At 34.3% G+C, this 20,369-nt stretch overlaps 6 protein-coding genes across 8 annotated transcripts; 1 reads left to right on the plus strand and 5 right to left on the minus strand.

The window, feature by feature from the left end:
* Positions 1–782: 782 nt before the first annotated feature.
* Positions 783–2,729, plus strand: LOC135848625 (uncharacterized). Its single transcript, XM_065368569.1, has 2 exons — positions 783–1,042; positions 1,240–2,729. Exons 1-2 carry the CDS (start codon positions 1,022–1,024, stop codon positions 2,500–2,502), a joined length of 1,284 nt encoding a protein of 427 aa, XP_065224641.1. The 5' UTR covers positions 783–1,021; the 3' UTR covers positions 2,503–2,729.
* A 2,265-nt stretch (positions 2,730–4,994) lies between these two features.
* LOC135848633 (uncharacterized) lies at positions 4,995–7,127 on the minus strand. The gene is made up of 2 exons (XM_065368581.1): positions 6,538–7,127; positions 4,995–6,189 (listed from the first exon to the last, which is right to left on the minus strand). Exons 1-2 carry the CDS (start codon positions 6,565–6,567, stop codon positions 5,233–5,235), a joined length of 987 nt encoding a protein of 328 aa, XP_065224653.1. The 5' UTR covers positions 6,568–7,127; the 3' UTR covers positions 4,995–5,232.
* A 1,806-nt stretch (positions 7,128–8,933) lies between these two features.
* On the minus strand, positions 8,934–13,666 carry LOC135848650 (anoctamin-2-like). 2 transcript variants are annotated; one of them, XM_065368603.1, is made up of 17 exons: positions 13,510–13,666; positions 13,174–13,331; positions 12,842–13,108; positions 12,608–12,771; positions 12,366–12,534; positions 12,062–12,294; positions 11,763–11,923; positions 11,422–11,651; positions 11,183–11,341; positions 10,899–11,102; positions 10,725–10,822; positions 10,501–10,655; positions 10,216–10,421; positions 9,950–10,128; positions 9,765–9,870; positions 9,510–9,654; positions 8,934–9,428 (listed from the first exon to the last, which is right to left on the minus strand). In XM_065368603.1, the coding sequence occupies exons 2-17, from the start codon at positions 13,303–13,305 to the stop codon at positions 9,358–9,360; spliced, it is 2,679 nt and encodes an 892-aa protein (XP_065224675.1). In that variant the 5' UTR covers positions 13,306–13,331; positions 13,510–13,666; the 3' UTR covers positions 8,934–9,357. The 2 variants fall into 2 exon arrangements, with proteins under 2 accessions (XP_065224675.1, XP_065224682.1); XM_065368610.1 differs by lacking the exon at positions 13,510–13,666 and having other exon boundaries at positions 13,174–13,479.
* Positions 13,667–14,216: 550 nt separating this feature from the next.
* On the minus strand, positions 14,217–16,168 carry LOC135848775 (polyadenylate-binding protein 1-like 2). The gene is made up of 7 exons (XM_065368774.1): positions 15,890–16,168; positions 15,561–15,808; positions 15,299–15,492; positions 15,095–15,211; positions 14,909–15,011; positions 14,727–14,818; positions 14,217–14,644 (listed from the first exon to the last, which is right to left on the minus strand). Exons 2-7 carry the CDS (start codon positions 15,763–15,765, stop codon positions 14,468–14,470), a joined length of 888 nt encoding a protein of 295 aa, XP_065224846.1. The 5' UTR covers positions 15,766–15,808; positions 15,890–16,168; the 3' UTR covers positions 14,217–14,467.
* A 429-nt stretch (positions 16,169–16,597) lies between these two features.
* On the minus strand, positions 16,598–18,484 carry LOC135848764 (polyadenylate-binding protein 1-like 2). 2 transcript variants are annotated; one of them, XM_065368761.1, is made up of 8 exons: positions 18,466–18,484; positions 18,207–18,294; positions 17,892–18,124; positions 17,628–17,818; positions 17,436–17,552; positions 17,256–17,355; positions 17,085–17,176; positions 16,598–16,999 (listed from the first exon to the last, which is right to left on the minus strand). In XM_065368761.1, the coding sequence occupies exons 3-8, from the start codon at positions 18,097–18,099 to the stop codon at positions 16,808–16,810; spliced, it is 900 nt and encodes a 299-aa protein (XP_065224833.1). In that variant the 5' UTR covers positions 18,100–18,124; positions 18,207–18,294; positions 18,466–18,484; the 3' UTR covers positions 16,598–16,807. The 2 variants fall into 2 exon arrangements, with proteins under 2 accessions (XP_065224833.1, XP_065224824.1); XM_065368752.1 differs by lacking the exon at positions 18,466–18,484 and having other exon boundaries at positions 18,207–18,447.
* Positions 18,485–18,759: 275 nt separating this feature from the next.
* LOC135848791 (E3 ubiquitin-protein ligase rnf8-A-like) lies at positions 18,760–20,366 on the minus strand. The gene is made up of 4 exons (XM_065368798.1): positions 19,960–20,366; positions 19,788–19,877; positions 19,587–19,714; positions 18,760–19,454 (listed from the first exon to the last, which is right to left on the minus strand). Exons 1-4 carry the CDS (start codon positions 20,267–20,269, stop codon positions 19,281–19,283), a joined length of 702 nt encoding a protein of 233 aa, XP_065224870.1. The 5' UTR covers positions 20,270–20,366; the 3' UTR covers positions 18,760–19,280.
* Positions 20,367–20,369: the final 3 nt, after the last annotated feature.

Raw genomic sequence — 20,369 nt, forward strand, 5'->3', positions numbered from 1 at the left:
TCAAAATTAAGGCAAAAAATGACCATAATTTACTCGTAGAACAAAACTAAAATCGTGAATATTCATAATTAAAAAATCGACCAAAACTGGAAAAACTTCGTCAAAACTTGAAAAAAAATGGAAATTTCCATACAAAAACCTTATTTTAATCAGTTTTACTTATCTCTGGTGAAAATTTCGAAACTCCTTGGCATTGTATTTTCCAAAAGAGGGAAACTCAATTATTTACCAGTTTGCCATCCTGTGGATAAGTACATCGTCTGGTAATTACAATCCTTCCTTTTTTTTATTGAGATCGGTATGTATGGAATTCCAATGACTTCGATCAGATTTAATTTTTGTTTGCAATCAAAAAAGGTTGATATTGAAGTAGGTACTTTAGAGTACGCAGTCTTCTGCTCTTCGCAGTTGACTCTTGACTCAGAGCATGAAATAATCACGTGTTTCAATTTCAGCGACGTACTTTTAAATTGAATAAAAAATGACCACACGTCATTGAACTAAAAGAATTCAATTCATTTCCATTAGATGTAGGCAGAGATATTGAAGACTACTCATTTTCTCATTGTCAGGACATACTACATAATATAAGGTGAGCAATAGTAAGGAATCATTTTCAAGTCATTAATGCCTTTTTGAATTCAATAGAGTTTCACCATCCCTTGGTTAAGATCCACAAAATCTTCGTTTTTATCGCTTTTTATTTATAATTTTTTTAATAAAAATGAGAAGACTTTAATCAAAACCTAATCATTTTTGTAAAGATTACAAATGATTAGCTTATCGAAACTGATGCAGACATGAAAACATGTATCAAGTTCAATAAATTGCTTACAAAAGAACCCAAACTCTTTCGTTATACATCAATCGTCATTCAAAATTCACCAACCGAACTTTTAAGAGTACTTTGCGGTAGTTTGTTCTCATAAGTAAATGCATCGTTTTATTTCAACCAAGTTTGAGTTTTTGGTACTTCAGTTGGTTGGTCATTTGTTGCATCGTTGAAACTGGGGGAGCCAAAATGAGGAGAATTCTGCCAATTGTAAGTACTGATACTTAATTACATATAACCTTATTTTTTCCCAAATCTAATGATATTAGAAAAAGTCAATCATCTCTTAAATCACTGCAATCACACAACATTTTGTTTCTCATCAGTCATCTGCATCAAATTCATCATAATTTCATTACGTCATAAATTCACACACGAGATTTTAAATAATTAAACAAATATTCCAGGTTCTCTTCTCCACCCTCTACTCCTCCACTCACCAAGCCAGTATTGCTTTTCGCGACAACCACCACCCATCCATCGCCGAGGAAAAGAACCTCCAACCATCAGCCGTATTCGACAACGTAGACGTAATTCTGGACAAGATAGACACGGTAGCTAAATTCGCTCGCGATTACAACGCTATTCCAAAAATAGGACAATGTTTACACTTCCTCATGCATAGATTCGAAACAGGACGTAAATTCCTAATGCACTATAACGAAGTAAAAGCCCAAAACGAAGGACGTTTCCCATCGCTTCAAAAACCAGTCAAAGCAGCTGCAGCGACACCCAAACCGACGCAATTCGAGTACATTTACATTTACCCTTCGCAAGCGGCGTTAGGTATGTCGAAAGCTTTATCGATGATGAAAAAGGCACCTGAATACTCTCGTATGCCGCAGGCTCTGAAAAGAGTCTCCTGTTACAACTGTCGTACCCGCAAAGAGCAATGGAAACGGTATAATTATTTTCAAAATCGACGCAAACGGTGGCCCAAGCAGTTCTACAACCCTAAACATATTATACCAGCTTCCAACGAGCAACATCTTTTCGATTACGTTACCGTTACGGTTAAACCTACCACTGAAATGACGATCAAGAGCTTCAGAGATATACTGCCAGGTCCTAATCAATTGCCTTACTACGCTAATATGTTCTTGGACGTATTCGATACGCATTTCGAGACTTGGAACTCTAAAATCAGATCAGCCATTCATTCCATTAAACAGAAATGGGCCCAACGTAAAGAAAAAAATAAAAATGCAGACAGCAGCGACACAGATGGCAGCGATACAGATAGTAGCAGTCGCAGTAGCAGTTATTCGTCCTCAGAAAGCAGAAGTGACCTTAGCAGTTCTAGTTCCGAATATGTAAGCAGAAGCACCAGCAGCGAATCCGGCAGTGGCAGCAATTACACCAGTAGCGAATATTCAGACAAGAGTGACGAAAGCAGTAGAACAGCTAGAAGTAGCGAAGATCGCAGTGACGAAAATGGACGTAATTATGTTCAAAATGTCTCGAATAGGGTTTCAAATAAACAAGAAGAATACGAATATTATTCCGACTCGAACTCAAATGACGTCGACGAACAAGAAAGTTCGAGAAAAGAAAGAGTCACCAATGAGGACGAAAATGATGAAAATGATTACGAGAGCGCTGATTACAGTCAAAATCATCGGGAGAGTACCAAGAAAAGAACTTTTAGGAACAGAGCGATTGTAAATTGAAGATAAAAAGTCTATTTTTTTCGATTAGAAGGTAATCAAACAAGTCACACTCGTATTAGCACAAAAATATTGTGATTTTCAACTTTTTGTTGTTGTTTTTTTTTTGGTAGGTATAGGGGGAGTTTATTGTTACTATATTTTTATAGTATTACTATCTTAATTTTTTGTACTTTTTTGTGATATCTTTTTTAGTTTGTTTTTAATAAAGTATCTTACTTGTTTTGGTATATTTTAACCAGAAATTACCCAAATTCGTACACTTTTTTTTTCAAATTTTTAGCAAAAAATATTCCATAAAAACAAAAACTCTTTTTTAAGTTCTTTTATCAAATTGCACCCCCCTGCCGATAATTTGGGATATACCTTATTTTCGACCTGCCAAATCGATTAAAAACTGTTTCAAACCGTTTTGAGCAGATCTGGAGCCTCCAGCAGATTTTTGAAACTCGAAATTCTCACAAAATTTCATCAAATGGAGTTGGAAAGCTGAAATTAATTCTGCAAACTAATTTCAATACGCCACGAAGTCGACTGCAGGTGAACTTCAAGTCGTTTTGGAGCCTCCAGTAAATTTTTGAAACTTGAAATTTCCCCAAAATTTCATCAAAGGAGATGGAAAGCTGAAATTAACTATGCACTCCAATTTTAACACCCTCTAAAGATGACTTCAAGTGGGTTCAAGTAATTTTGGAGCCTCCAGTGACTTTTTGAAAGATGTCATGGCGTTTTTAGGAGAATTGAAATTTCCAAAAAGTAGCTGGAAGCTTCAAAACCACTTTGAAACCACCATGCAGTCGACTTCATATTATTGCATTGAAATTAGTTTGCAGAGCAAATTTTGGGTTGCTAACCCCATTTGATGAAATTTTGTGGGAATTTCGAGTTTCAAAAATCTACTGGAGGCACCAAAATGACTTGAAATTCACCTGTAATCGACTTCAAAACGTATTAAAATTAGTTGGCAGAATAAATTTAGGCTTTCCATCTCCATTTCATGAAATTTTGTGAGAATTTCGAGTATCAAAAATGTGCTGGAGACTCCAGTAATTTTCAAAAAGTCGCTGGAGGCTCCAAAACGACTTAAAATCCACCAACAGTTGACTTCGTATCGTATTGAAATTAGTTTGCAGAATGAATTTAGGCTTTCCATCTCCATTTCATGAAATTTCGTGGGAATTTTGAGTTCCAAAAATCTGCTGGAGGCTCCAGAACTGCTCAAAACGGTTTGAAACTGTATCCAATCGATTTGGCATGTCGAAAATAAGGTATATCCCAAATTCCAGCTTTCTTGGTCAATTTGGTAAAATTTTAATTTTTCCTTCCTTTTTGGCCGGAATTTGATTTTCAAAAATTCACCAAAAATCGAAAAAGGCACTTTAGCACTTGAAATTCTGACAGGTGAATTGAAAACTCACTGGAGGCTCCAGAATGACCTAAAAAATAGTAGTAAGTTGGAATGGGGAGAGACAGAAAGTCACACTGGTTAATTTTGTGAGAATGAAAATATCTTACTTGAAAAACCGCCATCAAAACAGATTTTTTGAATTTATTAAATTTTAAAAAATTCGCTAAAAATCCAAAAATGATTTTTAACATAACTGGAAGCTTCAAAACCACCTTGAAACCCCCATGCAGTCGACTTCATATTATTGTATTTAAATTAGTTTGCAGAGTAAATTTTGGCTTACTAACCCCATAGTATCATTAGATGAAATTTTGTGAGTTTTTCGAGTTTCAAAAATCTACTGGAGGTACCAAAACGACTTGAAATTCACCTGAAGTCGATTTCATAGTCTATTGAAATTAGTTGGCAGAATTAATTTCGGCTTTCCAACTCCATTTGATGAAATTTTGTGGGAATTTCGAGTTTCAAAAATCTACTGGAGGCTCCAGTCATTTTCAAAAAGTCGCTGGAGGCTCCAAAACGACTTGAAACTCACTTTCAGCCGACTTCAAAGCGTATTGAAATTAGTTGGCAGAATTAATTTCGGCTTTCCAACTCCATTTGATGAAATTTTGTGGAAAATTTCGAGTTTCAAAAATCTGCTGGAGGCTCCAGAACTGTTCAAAACGGTTTGAAACAGTTTCCAATCGATTTGGCAGGTCGAAAATAGAGTATATCCCAAATTTCATCTTTCTAGGTCAATTTGGTAAAATTTTGATTTTTTCTCACTTTTTGGCCAACATTTGCTGACCTGTCAATCAGATTAATGGCCGCCATTTTGTGAGTAAGGCCACTTTTTTTTTGAGGACAAGGGCTAGAAATATTTCTTAGGACTCCCACTTTTAAGAAAAAAACTGTCCCGGAGGCTCGGCGGGGGGGGGGTGCAAGTGATCCTTATGCGGGCCCCACTGACTATGACGAGACAAACACAATATGTACCACGAGATTTACGAGATAAATATACCTACACACAAAGGAATAGGCATGTTTTTTTTAACCATACCAACATTTCGAAACATGTCAATTTAACAAAAGATAACATCACACATACAAAATTAATAATATTTAATTGGTTAAAAAAAAATTCACACAAACAGTGGTACAAGATCAAATTTACCTACATACCTACCAACATAAATTATGAATTTAATATTTACAATACTGAGTATAAATAACGCTTAAATCTATTCCAAACACTACATCAATATTTACAGTCAGTCATTACTAGGTATCATTTATATCCAAAGCAGATGTACCTACTTCATAATTCAATTGAAAATTATATCCTAGTCACTGTCACTAGAATCAGAATCGTTCGAACTTTCAGACATCGTTTTCCTTTTGGAAATTTTGGATGATTTTCTTTTCCTCGTTCGGCTAGAATAAATCCTAGACGGTACTGTTGGCAGCGGTTCATCCTCCTTTTCCATACCATTGCTAACGAGATCTTCAGCATTATAGAATGAAAAATACGCAGGAGTTAATTTATTAACGTTAGAAAGTCGATTTTTTGTAACCGGTCCTTCGGTGAATTCGCTGGTCTGTGTGGTGGTAGATTCGGTTAGTTCATTTGAACTGGAAGATTCCAACTTCCAAGTATTATAACGGTTTACTTTTTCCGGATAAACGAAATCTTCGGATAGAGTGTTTTGCTCTTCGGATTGGGTATTTCGTTCTTTCGAGGTAGGTGCAAAGGACATGTCACTCCATTCGGATTCACCGGATTTTTTCAACGACTGCTGTGGAAAGTTGTCGAGAATTTTACTAGTTGATTCTGTGTTCGTATCAGTCGATCTGGCAATATCTGTCGTTGAATTTACAGTCGATGAAGCAGGATGATCAGCGACGATAGATGAGATATTATTAAATTCAAAACTGTGGGTAAAATTAGTCGAAGTACTGCTGTTCGATTCCACAGAAATGGTTCCTTTTGAAGTTCTCTTTTGCATATTTAAAGGAATTTTTTCCCTAATAACACCCATCCAGTTTTTGACGTGATTGAATAATCCGGCAGATTCCGTCGTTGAAGATTCAATCGCTCTATGAACTCTGGTGTGTCCAACTGATACACGAGTTCGAGTAGATGTCTGGGTTGAATTTAGTATTTCGTTATTGCTCCATGACTTTTTCCATAAATTACCAAAATATCCGAAGAGTCCGGGGCTCTGTGTCGATGTTGTTAGTTCGTTTGGGGTGGATTCGACGTAATGAGGGGAGGGAACTAACGATAGAACGAAATACATCTAAAACAGAAGCATTTCAAGTTTCAAATAATAATCATCTTGAAAATAGGTACAGTAGCTTAGCAGGTTATATTTATAGGTATCTTAAAAAATTAAAAATAAAAGAAAATATTGTAAGTAATGCATTTAATTTTCCAATTTCGAGTGCTTCAAAACAATGACAGGTTTTTGCCATTGATAATGGTCATGCAAAATTAAATTTTGAAAAAAGAAGCGATTAATAAAATATAGGTACGAATATAAATTAATAACCAACACTGTAAATTTATTTCGTTGGGCACATTCTGAAATTGAATCTAATTGACAGAAGTGCAACAATTGCTGAAAAAATGAATGTAAAAAGCTTACCAATAATATCAACAAATACTTCATTTTCATTCGGTGCAATTTTTCTTGATTTTTCTCAAATATTCTATCGCTTAAATATCACAAACTTCAAGTCATCAGGAAAAAAGTTCAATAAGGTACTGGATAACAGAACCAGCTGAACAAAAATAAATAGTAGTTCGCTTACTCAATTAATCTAGAAGCTCGAAGTATTTACAGAAACATTGCAACATTGAATTTTGAAACATACGATGTTCTCTATTAAAAATCAGTTTCAGGAAGATTATCGTATCATTCCTAATCGATCATTTCAATTAATCAAATTTCTAAAGATTGATTTACACATAATACTTTTATACTGACACACTCCGGAAGTATTGAAGAGTACTTGGCGGTAGCTGGGTAAGAACACTTGATCTGTAAACTGTAATTGTGATTCATCGAACGAAGCTTTTCAAATCAGAATCGAACACTCGTTATCTAAATTAGTTTTTTGAGATTACATCAATTATTCTTGGAAATGTTCTGTTCACTTTTACGGTTCGTTGATTCGGAAGTCTGATTTGGAGTATTTGTAAGATCACGATCACGAATCAGAGCAGCTTGTCTCTGAAATTGAATAAACAATAATGTCTTTTGATCCTTCCTATAGTGTATTATGAATTTCAATGCTTATACTTACTTGGTGATGGTATCTATAAATAATAAATAAGATGATTATCTTGTATACAAACTCATCGATTAATTCAACCCATCCGATGAATTTGTTTTGATTACGATATTACGAAACCATTATGAATCAAAATCACAGAAAATATAAAATCAGATTCCGATTCCATATATTACAGTATATAACTAATAGTATTAAATTCACGAGCGACTGATTTTTCAATTCATGCATTCAAAATACAAATGCCAGTCGATGGGTTCCAATCATCGATATTATATCGATGGTTCCAGTCAACATATTTGATATTGGACTATATTTTACCGTTCAAATGAGTATAAATATTGCAGACTTGGGACCTATGCCAAAATACCCAATTCAGAGTTGATTTCCTTCATGAGCTTCAGGGCTTCAGCGACATCGACACCCACCAGCCACGAATAAAGCAATGAACTGCATGTGCTCAAATTTGTTTCCTCAATTATTATACAAGAATTGTTTACATGGTTTTCAATTGCATTTCACCGAGGACATAAAAACATAAAATATAAATGCAACAGTAAAATGCTAACAATAAGGTAAATCATCACTACACTTACCACTGGCAGACCATTGGACATCAACAACATTTCATCCAAATTGAATTCCATTATTGTGTAGACAGAAGAGGTTGATGAAATATTTTGTGTAGTTCACACACCATATTATACAGCGATTCGATTTAAAATAATGAAAAACACCCGCACGACAGAAAAATAACGCTTTTTCTAAAATATTTCGCAACATCTTTTCCAATTACCTTTATCTAGATCCCTTTGTTGCTTTGGTTTGCATTTTATTTGTTATTCTGATAATGCATAGCGATGACGTAATGGCCGATGAATCAACAGGTAAAATGAGTAGTCTACTTTACAAATTGAAGGGAGAAATTTGAAAGTAAAAAACGGAACTTTCGAATGTGTTTTTGATTAATTTCTGAAAAGCATGAAGCATGCATCTCAAGATCTATGAACCACTTTCAAGCAAAAGATATGAAGCTAGTTGACTCCTCTCCAAGTTATCTTCTCACTGAAAAAGGTTCTGAAAATGAATCAGCTCGATTTTTCCACAACATTGCGATCAAATTCCAAAAGCTATGCATTCAAATTGCCTTGAATTTCTCAAGTTCTTACAATTGTAAACTTATAGATAATAAAAGCAGTATCATCAGTTGTGATTCTTCATCTTCGATCAAAATTAAACATTGGAAACCTACTTATAATTTTTATAGCGGTATGAGAATGGTTCAAGGTTAATTGTTAGGTAATTCTGAATCTATTCGATATATGTATTCGTAAACAAGATTCTATTTTTAAAACCTGATTTTCGATAAATAAAATAACGTATCACGTACATATGGGATCAATTTCATTCCATTATCGTGCATAGCTTCTGTCCAACAAGGCTGGAACTTCTTGAAAAGTTAAAGTTGATTATTCAAATTCAAGTGATCTTTTTCATGGAGAATAAAAAACGGGTGAGATGGCGAAAGGAAAATTTTCTCTCCCTTTTTCTTCATTATTATTTTTAATATCGCTTTTCCAAAGGTACACAATATTAAGCAACTCTATATTCGACGTTGATGTCTGAATCAAGAAGGAGAAATCAATCTTCATCAACCAGGTAAAAACTTTCCAGCAGAATACCTGCGTTCTGCAATCGTTCAGTAAACAAAATCTATTTTCACAAATTGTAAAACCAAAGTCCAACGTTCAAAATGAAATTAAAAGTTTAATAAGCAAAAAATCACAATATTCGTCATTCAGATGGTTAGAATATCACAGGAATACATATTAAAAGAAAACAAAAAGTAGGTAAGCAACAACGGTGCATCAAACCATATAAAAACTTGACCATTATAGCTAAAAACATAATTATACCTAGTATAAACAAAGATTCGTAACAGATCTTAGCGATAATATTAAAATTTCCATTATAAAAACAAAATTGGCATAACAAAGCTCATAAAACACGAGGTAAAAAAAATACTCAGATTCGTTAGAATACAGGTAGGTGTATTCAATCGAGAGTAAAAATAATAATTCACAGAAAGCTCGTAATAATTAAATTAATTAAATCTATCGAGAAAAAATAGAATTAATATTACGTAATTAGGTAGGTAATCAAAATATGTACTATCGCCTAGGACTAGGACTTTCTTCATCGACATATTTTTTAGTAGTTGAACTTTCATTGGGATCGTAACCTGTAGTAACAAATAATACAGCTCGTATACAAATTTACACCTCTAATTATATGAATCAAAATGTTTTTAAATCAAACATACCGGCATTCTTGATAGCCGCTTCTGTTTTACGCGTTACCATTAATTCGGTAATTAAACGGTTCTCTTGCTTTATTCGATCTGATAATTTTTGCGGCACGTCCGGTATCAACCACTGAATGGCTGTTTTGATAATAAACACTACGTTCTGAAATTATAATTTATAATCGGTTTTTATTACGGTTACATTATTCGCTTCGTTTTCGTATTCAATGATACGTCATAATCGCAAAGTACGAGTTAGTACATATTACTAACCTGAAATATGAGAATGAATAAAAGTTTCATGACCAAGATTCTCCAATACATTGTTGTTCGTTTGTATTCTTTTTCTTTACCCGGAGCTTCTCTAAAAGCGTAGTAACTGTCAAAAAATGAAGATAAGTATCAGTTTCCGACATATTCGTACGTATTAGTAAGAAGAAATGAAAACAAAATTGTACCGGCAAGTGGACACATTTGTGGTTAGAATTTCGGGTAAAGGAGCGACGGTTTCGTTGAAATCAGAAGTATGAAACGATGACAGAGAGAATTCTAAAAATCCAGGTAGATGTTCGCTTTCTCGAAAGTACATGTACACAAGTTTTGGAATAAAATTCGATGAAAAAGCTATAATAGCAGCCTGAAAAAAAACACAATGATTAATTTATTTCAAAACAGAAAATCTAATTTATCAAAAAAAAAAAAAAATTATAATAACCTAACTTACATTGGATACTACAGCAATTTTACCAACAACATCCAGTATTCTGTACCAAGCTCCGATATTAGGTACTCGATGCGGTACAGGACGTCTGTAATATTTCAGAATTTTCTTAGCGTCTAATCTGAGCTCGAAAATATTATTCAATAAGGCGAATGCAGGAGCCAATGGAAAAGCAGACGCGAACAATGTAACGAAACCGAATTGAATAACTGAAGAATAAATAATTATTTGTAGTTTAATTTCTCCAAGTACCTCGAAAGAGACTAAGATACTTTTGTTTATACCTACCAACTTCTAAATATTCCCAAAATAATCCTTCCGCTCCCCAGTCCAATAATTTGTAATCTTCGGTCCATTGATTTCTACAATTGAACTTCAACTCTTTCTTATCATTTTCGCAACTTTTTTGCAACGAATTTTTATTCACTCGTTTCCAAATTATTCTGCAACGTATAAACAATAATTAACATTTTGGGTAGCATTTTAAACGACGAAGTTTGAAATAAACTTACGGAGTCAATATTTCCAAAATACTGTTGAAGATTTGCTGGCCTACCATAATTATAGCTAATTGAATACTCATTTCAATCAAACATCCTCCGGGGCTGCACTGTAACATACAAGATATCGAATACAAAACTCGAGTCAATCAAAATTATAGCGACGAGAAGTATATTTGAGCTTACTTCTTCTTGTCTATATCCAAAAATACGATTATACTTTTTCGGATATCCGACGAATTTGCCTTTCAAAAAAGCAATGTACATCAGAGCTGAATAATAGTTGACGAATTGAAAAATATACATCTTGATTGATAACGAATTCTCAAAATCCGTTTGGGTTCTGGGTAGTTCCAAATTGGTCAAGTAAATAGCCACCTTGTTGTAAAACTAAAAAAAAAAAAACATCATTGAATATAGCAACTGCAAATCTGAATCTAAAACTTGACAAATAAATGAATATCCAATACCATATTTAAAATCATGATGGAAATTAAATTAAGGGTAGCGGCGGTAGCGGGAATGACTAGACTAGAAAACGATCTATTACTATTGAACCAAGAATCTGCTTGCATCATCCACATTCTATACAATACAATACCGAATACAGCTCCGATGACAACAAAAATCTAAAAAAGAGATAAAAAGCATGTAAGCAGCAGAACTTGTAAATTTCAAAACCAGGCTCATATTTAAAATTTCTGCGTACAAATAACAAAATGACTGTGTAGCTAAGAACCACAGTTGGTAGTTTGTAACGCCAAAAAGATAGCACTACTTCAGGTTCACCAGTGGCTACATTGATTTTCTTCTTAGATCCGGCTAATTTCGCCGAATATTGCGGACGAGGATGCTCTGTTTGGGTGGTGTAATCGGTTAAACCCCAACGGTGAGATAATACGGCGGCGTGTCGTTTCCAAAGTTCCAAAAATAAGGTAGCTAAATACGAAAATGGTTGTTATGAAAGGCGATAGGCACAATATTCAACTACTATACTGTCGTTAATACATATTTACGATACAAGCATTCCATCTAAAGGTCTACGCTTACCCCAAACTGACATCACAAAGGCAAATACTACGGTAAATATGTTATCAAACATATGGGTAACTTGTGCATGCCGGCAGGTATCTGATAATTTCCAATAATCGCAATATTTATCGCAAAGTGGACACATTGTAATATTTTCAGATTTCTCGCAAATATCAGCGCTGAAGAAAAACGATTAAGCGATTACCACCTCGAATCAGATACCCACAACAACGAAACAACTCAGATCATAACCTACTACGTTACATATTTGCCATAAAAACACTACGTATAAAATACCACGTGTATGACATTCGTACCTAAAACCATCTCCTTTTATGGTGAGAAATCCGTAAAGAAATACGATTAAACCGAAAATTGAAGCAGGAATCAGAAGATGGGTGTAAAACCCGAGCCAAGCAAAATAAAAAGCGGATTTCACTCCTAAATAATCTTTAATCTCGTCGATAGGCTGTAATTTAATCCATGATCTCGTATCGGCCCATTCAACACGTAGCTGATTACGTAACGAGCCTTCCGATCTGTAATCTCCCTGAAACACGCGTGAAAAATCAACGTCTCACGAATTCCATAGAAATAGAGTTTTTAAAAATATAGTCTTACGTCATGCAGAGGATACGCTGCTTCGTACACGTCTTCTTCGATTAAAGGTTGGATTCCGATTCGACACGGGTCGTTGGCATCTTTACCCCAAGGTATTTTACTCAGAATATAATCAATAACGATTATTCGAACCGAATAATCGAAAAAATCTGGATCATTTTCGTCGAATCTGAGATAATGAAATGGATTATCATACCATGGAGATGAATCAGTTATTGAATAAATATCCGAATACGACGTACAAATAGTATTTATCTCTGCTGTATTCCGCGTACAGGACATTTTTCTCCTCGTAACTTCTCCTAGGATCGATAGTAATAAAAGCTCGAATGGTTTTCCTGCAGAATGTTTTCACTTCGTTGACCAAATCGAATCCTGCAGCGCCGTCAACTGCATCGGTTTCTATCTATAAATAATTCACTTTCTCCATTATTCGTTCCTGTAAACACTATTTCGTATATTAAAAAAAAACATACTTCTTTCATGGGCATTTTCAGCTTGAGTGTTTCGCAGTTTTTAGCGAGCACATGACGAGGTGCGAATATTTTTACGAATGTCAGACTTCCAGCGGTTTCTTTTTCGATTTCCAATCCTTCTTCCATTAGGCATTTTTCAAACATAGATCTAATTTTTTCCTTGTTCTCTTCTTCGACCAAACAATGCTGTACGTTTTTAGAAGGACCACCGTAAACCAACACAAAGTCGACCGGATTTTGCGAATCGGATAACGTTTCATTGCGTACCTAAATTTACACAGAGATAAGTACATAAATAAAGTCTATGAAAGTTTACGTATTTTTCCACTCACCGGTTCAATGCCCGCCGAATGTGTGTTTGTTTGATCACTGTAATTGTGCAATACTTTGAATTCTGTCATGTTGAGAGCATCCACGAAATGTTCCGAGGTAGTAGAACTCGCATCACTGTGAGCTTCATCCATGTACGATGGTTTGAATGGTTTGGTTTCTACAAAATGAACAATGGGCGAGGTGTTGTTGAAATATGAATCATGAATATTTTTACAATCACGTGCACTTCGGTGCACGTATTAACAATATGTGAACTGATAAGAATGAGTGGACTTTTTAGTCTCGCTAACAAAATAATAATAGCTATAAAAGTGTTGGAATTTAACTGTACTAACCTGAGGCTACATGACGTTAATTAAATGACCTCATCATCGCAATGCGTGTTGGTAAATAAATTTATTTGAAAGAAATGTTTGGAAACTTGTCTAGCGGAACTTCAATGAAGAAACGTAGTCAAATTGAGATGCGAACGCGTTTGCGTGATAACAGGTTTTTTCCAAACGCGCTCGCACATTTAGCAACCGATCAGAGCAGTCGAAAGAAACATCCGGTGCTTTCTGTCTGATGTTCATCGATTTTTTCTCATCTTTTTTAGCCCAAATATCCAACAAAAATAATGAAAAACTTTCGTATAGAAATGAAACCAATCTCTGATCATTCTCTCAATTGCGTTTCTCAAGAAATCAATGCGGGAGCACCTGAGAAGTCCAAGGAGTTCGTCGATAGGCAACTTATCTGACGTCTGTCTATATTCGTCGAATATCATCGTCTCAGATCTCACAATTAGATAACATCGCATACCATTCATCTGCCGATATAATATTCATAGTAAAACATTAATCCATCGAGAATTTACAACTTTCAACAGAATTCCGGATTACGAAACCGAGAAAATATTTTACAGTACACTCGTAAACGTGTAGATGAAACGAGACCACTACATTTTTTCTCAACGCATCTCATCCTATCGCTATCAACTTTTTTCTTACAACGAATAGCTAGTTTTGAGAAGTAAAAAAAAAATGAAAATAAAAAAATTGAAATTAATCGATAAGATTTTTCTTGAAAAACGGTAGGTAAATTATGAAATAAAGGAAAACACTTTTACACTAAAATAACTCTAAAAAATAAGGTAGGTATAAATCATTCGCAAAAGACTGAGTAGCTTAGCATATAAAAAAATAAACTCTGAGAGATCAACGTACTTAATACAGATAATAACTACGATTAATAATTTTTAAAAAACGAACACTGGGCCATCAGCCTCATCTTATAAAAAAAAGAACTGTTTCACTACTCTTTACCACTAAATAAAAGTTCGGTAGCTTTTACGATAAAATTATTCATTTCAAACACTCTCTTTTCTGGTTTAAGTAAAGCTGCACGACAAGTAGGACATGAACAATTTTGATTTTTCCATTCTACGATGCACTCGTCGCAGAAAATATGCCCGCAATCGGTAATGCAAGGCTGAAAAAAATTCGTTTACAATCAATATTAGTCATACGATGAAATAAACGCGACAATATAAGGCTTAGAAATGATGTCTTACCTCCCTAAATAACTCATGACAAATGCTACATTGCAGTTCTGTTTGCAACAAATCCATTAAATCTTGCAATTTTCGTTCGGCTTTGGAAAGAGCTAGATACATGCAACAAGTTAAACATTTTCAATATCTCAATACCATGTTTTGTAGCAAACTTGAACTACTCAAACTAAGGCAATACTCACTTTTAGTTTTAACATTCGCTGTAAACTTCGCATTATCAGACTTAGTATCAGGTGTTGAATCTTTTCCTCTTTCATTACGTGGCACGAATTTGGTAACGACAACCTATGGAAATCATAAGTGATTACGATGAAATTATAATACATTTTTGTAACAATGAGTAAATTCAGAATAAAATTATCAAGTACTTTTTGCCAGCGAATAAACGTGCCGTTAATTTCATCGATAGCTTTATTAGCAGCTTTCTCCGTCTCGAAGTGCACAAAACCGAAACCTTTGGAATTACCATCTTCATCTTGAGCAACCTGCAATAAACAGAAATGAAACGACCGTCAGATGTGATTTTCATCTACATTACAAATCATGGCGACTCAATGGTCCATCATACTCACTTTATAACTCAGAATATTACCAAACGAGGAGAACACTTCGTAAAGTTCTTTACTGTCGACGCTTTTATCGAGATTTTTGATGAAAATATTTCCAACGCCTGACTTCCTAAGAGCTGGATTTCTCTGACACCACATAACGCGCATCTGTTTACCATTCAGTACTTGAAAATTCAACTTATGTAAGGCTGCTTCGGCTGAAATTGAAAATTTGCTTATTTTTTCATTCAATATGCGTGCGAAACCTGTTGCACATTCAACTTACCATCGGCCGGATTTTCATAGTTAACGTAGCCATATCCCAGAGATTTTTCGGTAACTTTATCTCTACATACACGAACAGATGATAAGGGTCCAATTTCAGAGAACTTTTCCAGTAATATTGACTCGTCCACACGATGATCTAAGTTTCCCACGTAGATGGAAACCCTCGGATAACTAATTTCAGTCGATCTAGATTCGGACTCCATGCTGTTGCGTTATTTTTTTCATGCACTAGATTCTATCAAAAAACTAAAGAAACGGGTATTTATGCACGCGCGAAAATGCTGGAAATTCGTTACAGAATAAATAATAAATAATGGAAATACTTACGTTCAATGAGGAAAACAGGAAAACTTGAAAATGATTGGAAAACGGAGGAAATGGCCGGGAATGGGAATCTGTCAAATTGATACCACGCAGAATTGATAAGAATCAAGGTTGTAAACAAAAACAAACGAGAACAATTCTGATAACGGTCTGATAGGTCCAATATTTCAGAAATGAGAAAATCAGAATTCAGAACCTCAGAAGGAAATGGAATAATTATGCAATGCAAAGCAAACACGAATTGAAAGTCTCATAATCAGAATTGAAATTTAATTATGAGCTTCGTTTCGAGCAAAAAATGAACTGTTATAATGAAGATTTGAAGAGCAAAACATACTGTTTCATTAAACGTACCTATCACCAACTTCAAAAGTTGGTACAACCTACTTATCTAATGTCTGAAATTTAGATTTCCTTTCATCAATCACATTCTCAAAATTTCAAAATGAAAAAAGGCAGCACTCAGCTCTTGATTATTCGCTAGTTGATTACCTAATCTAATACTATTACTCTAGCTTCACTGATTGACAACCTATCTTACTTTTATCCCTCGAATATCATCATGTCATCTCATTGTCAGATCTTACAAGTCACGACAGTCAGAACAATCAGATAACAATAACATCGCATAATAATGCCAATCAATAATGTGAAGATAATATTGCAAAAATCTACAGCTTTCAACAGTAGAAAATGAAAAAAAAAACAAAGTAATAGGTAAACTTTTTTTTTTGAAAAACGATAATAAATTATGGCATAAATAAAGTAACCACTTCTACACAAAATTATTCTTTAAAAAATACAGTAAATCAAATTGAAAATGACTGAGTATAGGTACTTATAGGTAGCTTAGCTAATAATGACAAAAAAAAACAGGACGATCACCCTCAACTTATTTTTAAAAAGTGGAGAATTATTTCACTATTCTTTACCACTCAATAAAAGTTCTGCAGCTTTCAAAATAAAATTATTCATTTCAAATATTTTTTTTTCGGGTCTAAATCTATATAAAGTTTCACGGCAGGTAGGACAGCTAGATACTATACCATCTTGATTTTTCCATTCGGCGATGCATTCTTCGCAGAAAACGTGGCCACATTCCGTGATGGACGGCTGGAAAAATTCATGCATGCATATAATCATATACGATGGTATATTCGATAGATCTGATACTAGAACGTAGAAAAAAATTTCTTACCTCTTTAAATAACTCATGGCAAATGCTACATTGTAACTCCGTTTGCAACGCTTCGATCAAATCTTGCAATTTTTTCTTTGCTTGGCCAAAAGCTACAAATACATGCAACAAGTTGAATATTTTCAGAACCTATTTCGAAGAAATTCTTCTATCAACGTAGTACCTACTCACTTTTAACATTCGCTGCGACGAACTTTTCTATTTCAGACTTGGCATCGAGTTTTGAATCTTTTTTTCTATCTTTACGTGGTACACATTTGGTAACTACAACCTATCGAAATCATGACAAGTAATTGTACGATCAATAAATCATAATAGGTACCGTAATTTCAAAACTAAATCAATACGTACTTTACGCCAGCGAATAAACGTGCCGTTTACTTCTTCGATAGCTTTATTGGCAGCTTTCTCAGTCTCGAAGTGCACAAAACCAAACCCTTTGGAATTACCATTACCATCTTGAGCAACCTGCAATAATTCAAGTAGGTATAAATAAAACGATCGTTGATCAATTTTTCAAATCACTCGATAAATAATACTCACTTCAGAACGTAAAATATTCCCAAACGGAGAGAACATTTCAAAAAGCTCTCTATCGTCGACTTTTTTTTCCAAATTTCTAATAAAAATACCAACGCTGGATTTCCTAATAGTCGGATTTCTCTGATTGTAATTAACTCGTATTTTCTTTCCTTTCCATGTTTGAAAATTGAATATACGTATGGCTGCTTCGGCTGGAATCAAAAAGTCACTCATTTTTCCACTCAATGTTCGTGAAAAGGAAAACCTGTTGCATTCTCTACTCACCAGCAGCCGGATCTTCATAGTCAATGAATCCATATCCCAGAGATTCTTCTGTAACTTTATCTCTACCCAGACGAACACACGATATCGATCCAATTTGGGAGAATTTCTCTAGTAATATCGACTCGTCCACATCCGTATTTAAATTACCCACGAATATGGAAATCCTTGGATGAGTAATTTCAGTCGTTTTACACTTGTCTGAGTCCATTTTTGCGTTACTATTCTGTCTACGCCTATCAGGAAAAAAAACATTAATTAGTATGCGCCAAAACCCTGAAAATTCAATAAAATGATATAAATTATGAAAATACTTACCTTTCAATGAAGATGAAGAAATAACTTGAAAACGATTAGAATGAGAAATGGAACTTCAACCAAATTGATAACAACCGACAACCGTGAACTATAAATAAACAAACAATAATCTCAGCAGGTAGGTACTTGAAAGAAGTATCATTTTTTCCGGTAGAATAATGCAAAAGGTAAACAAGAATTAGAGAATGTATCAGTTTTGAAATTCAAAAGCATCGTTTATTCCTTTCATCACAATTTCCTTTCAACTTATGTTCCTTACTTCTTATATAACTACATTGGTTGTTACATGTCTAGGTCTTTTGAGGTATTTGCCTAAAACGTTATGGTACTTACTGCAGCTGCACTTGCATGAATTATTGGTTGCAGAACTCGAAAAAAATAATTATTACCACTTTATTTCAATAAAATTAGATAGATGTAATGTAGCCACTTTATCTCCATTTCACGTAGTTCACTTCGTCACATTCTTAGCACTTCATAATGTTCATTGGGATCAGTTTAAAAAAAAAAATAAAGAAAAAAGTCGAGCTTTCGAAGAGCAAATAAACATGTATCATTTCGTTATACGTATATTATCAACTTCAAAAGTACCTATCAAAATAAAATTAACACAAAAAAATCGTAAATTACTTCGTTCATTCAAAATTAAACCCTTAAATATTTTTACAAAATCACTCAATCTTTTTCACTTATTTCTAAAAGTTTAAAAATATTATCACAAACATAAAAATCATCAAATAATACCTATAGGCTATACTAAAGGAACACACAATAAATAATGCAATACACACAGTGTTTAAAATAACCACAGGCAAATCGAGTATAAAAAATTAATTGACAGTTGAACTTTAATTTACATTTTAATCGTCTTTTTGTAGAATGCCTGTTACTTTTTCTACATATAAAATTATCCAGTCTGATTAGTTTCTTTTCTCTGATCTGGTTAATACCGTTCTGCACACAGGACACGTTCGGTTTTGATTTTTCCACGTTTCGAGACATTTATCGCAGAATATATGCTCACATTCAGTGACATATGAAAAACCAATTGAAAGCTAAACTCTAATTTACATTTTAATCGTCTTTTTGTAACATGCCCGTTACTTTTTCTATAAAATTATCCAGTCTGATTAGTTTTTTCTCCGATCTGGTTAATACCGTTCTGCACACAGGACACGTTCGGTTTTGATTTTTCCACGTCTCGAGACATTTATCGCAGAATATATGCTCGCATTCGGTGACACATGGCTAAGAAAATAAAAAAAAAATGCATCGAATAATTAGGTATTTGTTTTTCAATGCTTACCTACCTATCTATATCCGAGTACTTATTTCGGTTTAAAAAAGACAACTTTCTTTACTCATTCTAAGTATACTTACATGTTTATAGATATCGAAACAAATACAACATTGTAATTCGGTCTCCATGAGGGTTTTGAAATTTGCAACGGTTTTGCTATCTTCACTTATTTCACTAACGGTTTTAGCTTCTGTAGAACATTTCTCAACTGCTGAAATGTAACACGTGACTATTATTACTCTATCCTACCTATACTACTCAAAAGTACGTGCAAAACATACCTTTATTAGCCTTGGTTTTACTTTCTTCGACAGTTCTGGACTTATTTTCGACTACGGGTAAAGCTGTCGACGATCTGCTGGAAGTACTTGCTAAAAAATAAACGAATTCATTACCTATTTAGCTATACACGTCTCTTTCTATTTTACCTAATTGTATAAATGTATCAATTACCTAATGACTGGCGGACAACTACAGAACGACGAGCTTGCACTCTCCTGTGCCATTGTAATTCAAAATTTGCGATCATGGACGGATCCGAGAAACTTTCGGCGATTTCCCACGTGTTTAGTTCGTTAAAAGTGCGCCTCCATTTAACTAAATAGCGAATTCGACCGCCTACGATTTTACGATCCAAAATTTTATCTACATCCCACGGTCTGATTTTTTTCCCGATATAATTATGACTGTTGGCACTCATTTTTAAAAAACAAACCGAAATCGCGCAAATTATTACGAATAACGAACACACAACCAGGTACATAACAGGCGACAGACTGAAACGTGAAACGCGCGTCGGATGATGATAATAATTCGGAATAATGTAACAATAGAATACAGATAAAAACAGTGTTAACGAAACT

The sequence above is a fragment of the Planococcus citri genome, chromosome 1, assembly GCF_950023065.1.
Source record: "Planococcus citri chromosome 1, ihPlaCitr1.1, whole genome shotgun sequence".
Lineage (NCBI taxonomy): Eukaryota > Metazoa > Arthropoda > Insecta > Hemiptera > Pseudococcidae > Planococcus > Planococcus citri.

What these genes read in the sequence shown, in the direction of transcription:
- LOC135848764 (XM_065368761.1), bottom strand. Translation starts at nt 18,099, where the DNA reads ATGGACTCAGACAAGTGTAAAACGACTGAAATTACTCATCCAAGGATT. An exon ending in CTATGAAGATCCGGCTGCTG is followed by an intron (nt 17,819 to 17,891) that starts GTGAGTAGAGAA and finishes TTTTGATTCCAG; the next exon opens with CCGAAGCAGCCATACGTATA. An exon ending in GCCATGAGTTATTTAAAGAG is followed by an intron (nt 17,000 to 17,084) that starts GTAAGAAATTTT and finishes GAATTTTTCCAG; the next exon opens with CCGTCCATCACGGAATGTGG.
- LOC135848791 (XM_065368798.1), bottom strand. Translation starts at nt 20,269, where the DNA reads ATGTACCTGGTTGTGTGTTCGTTATTCGTAATAATTTGCGCGATTTCG. An exon ending in AGTTGTCCGCCAGTCATTAG is followed by an intron (nt 19,878 to 19,959) that starts GTAATTGATACA and finishes TTTATTTTTTAG; the next exon opens with CAAGTACTTCCAGCAGATCG. An exon ending in TAAAACCAAGGCTAATAAAG is followed by an intron (nt 19,715 to 19,787) that starts GTATGTTTTGCA and finishes ACATTTCAGCAG; the next exon opens with TTGAGAAATGTTCTACAGAA.
- LOC135848625 (XM_065368569.1), top strand. Translation starts at nt 1,022, where the DNA reads ATGAGGAGAATTCTGCCAATT. An exon ending in TGAGGAGAATTCTGCCAATT is followed by an intron (nt 1,043 to 1,239) that starts GTAAGTACTGAT and finishes CAAATATTCCAG; the next exon opens with GTTCTCTTCTCCACCCTCTA.
- LOC135848775 (XM_065368774.1), bottom strand. Translation starts at nt 15,765, where the DNA reads ATGGAGTCCGAATCTAGATCGACTGAAATTAGTTATCCGAGGGTTTCC. An exon ending in CTATGAAAATCCGGCCGATG is followed by an intron (nt 15,493 to 15,560) that starts GTAAGTTGAATG and finishes TTTCAATTTCAG; the next exon opens with CCGAAGCAGCCTTACATAAG. An exon ending in GTCATGAGTTATTTAGGGAG is followed by an intron (nt 14,645 to 14,726) that starts GTAAGACATCAT and finishes AATTTTTTTCAG; the next exon opens with CCTTGCATTACCGATTGCGG.
- LOC135848650 (XM_065368603.1), bottom strand. Translation starts at nt 13,305, where the DNA reads ATGGATGAAGCTCACAGTGATGCGAGTTCTACTACCTCGGAACATTTC. An exon ending in ATAAAAGGAGATGGTTTTAG is followed by an intron (nt 11,924 to 12,061) that starts GTACGAATGTCA and finishes GTTTTTCTTCAG; the next exon opens with CGCTGATATTTGCGAGAAAT. An exon ending in TTGGATATAGACAAGAAGAA is followed by an intron (nt 10,823 to 10,898) that starts GTAAGCTCAAAT and finishes TGTATGTTACAG; the next exon opens with TGCAGCCCCGGAGGATGTTT.
- LOC135848633 (XM_065368581.1), bottom strand. Translation starts at nt 6,567, where the DNA reads ATGAAAATGAAGTATTTGTTGATATTATTG. An exon ending in AGTATTTGTTGATATTATTG is followed by an intron (nt 6,190 to 6,537) that starts GTAAGCTTTTTA and finishes CTTCTGTTTTAG; the next exon opens with ATGTATTTCGTTCTATCGTT.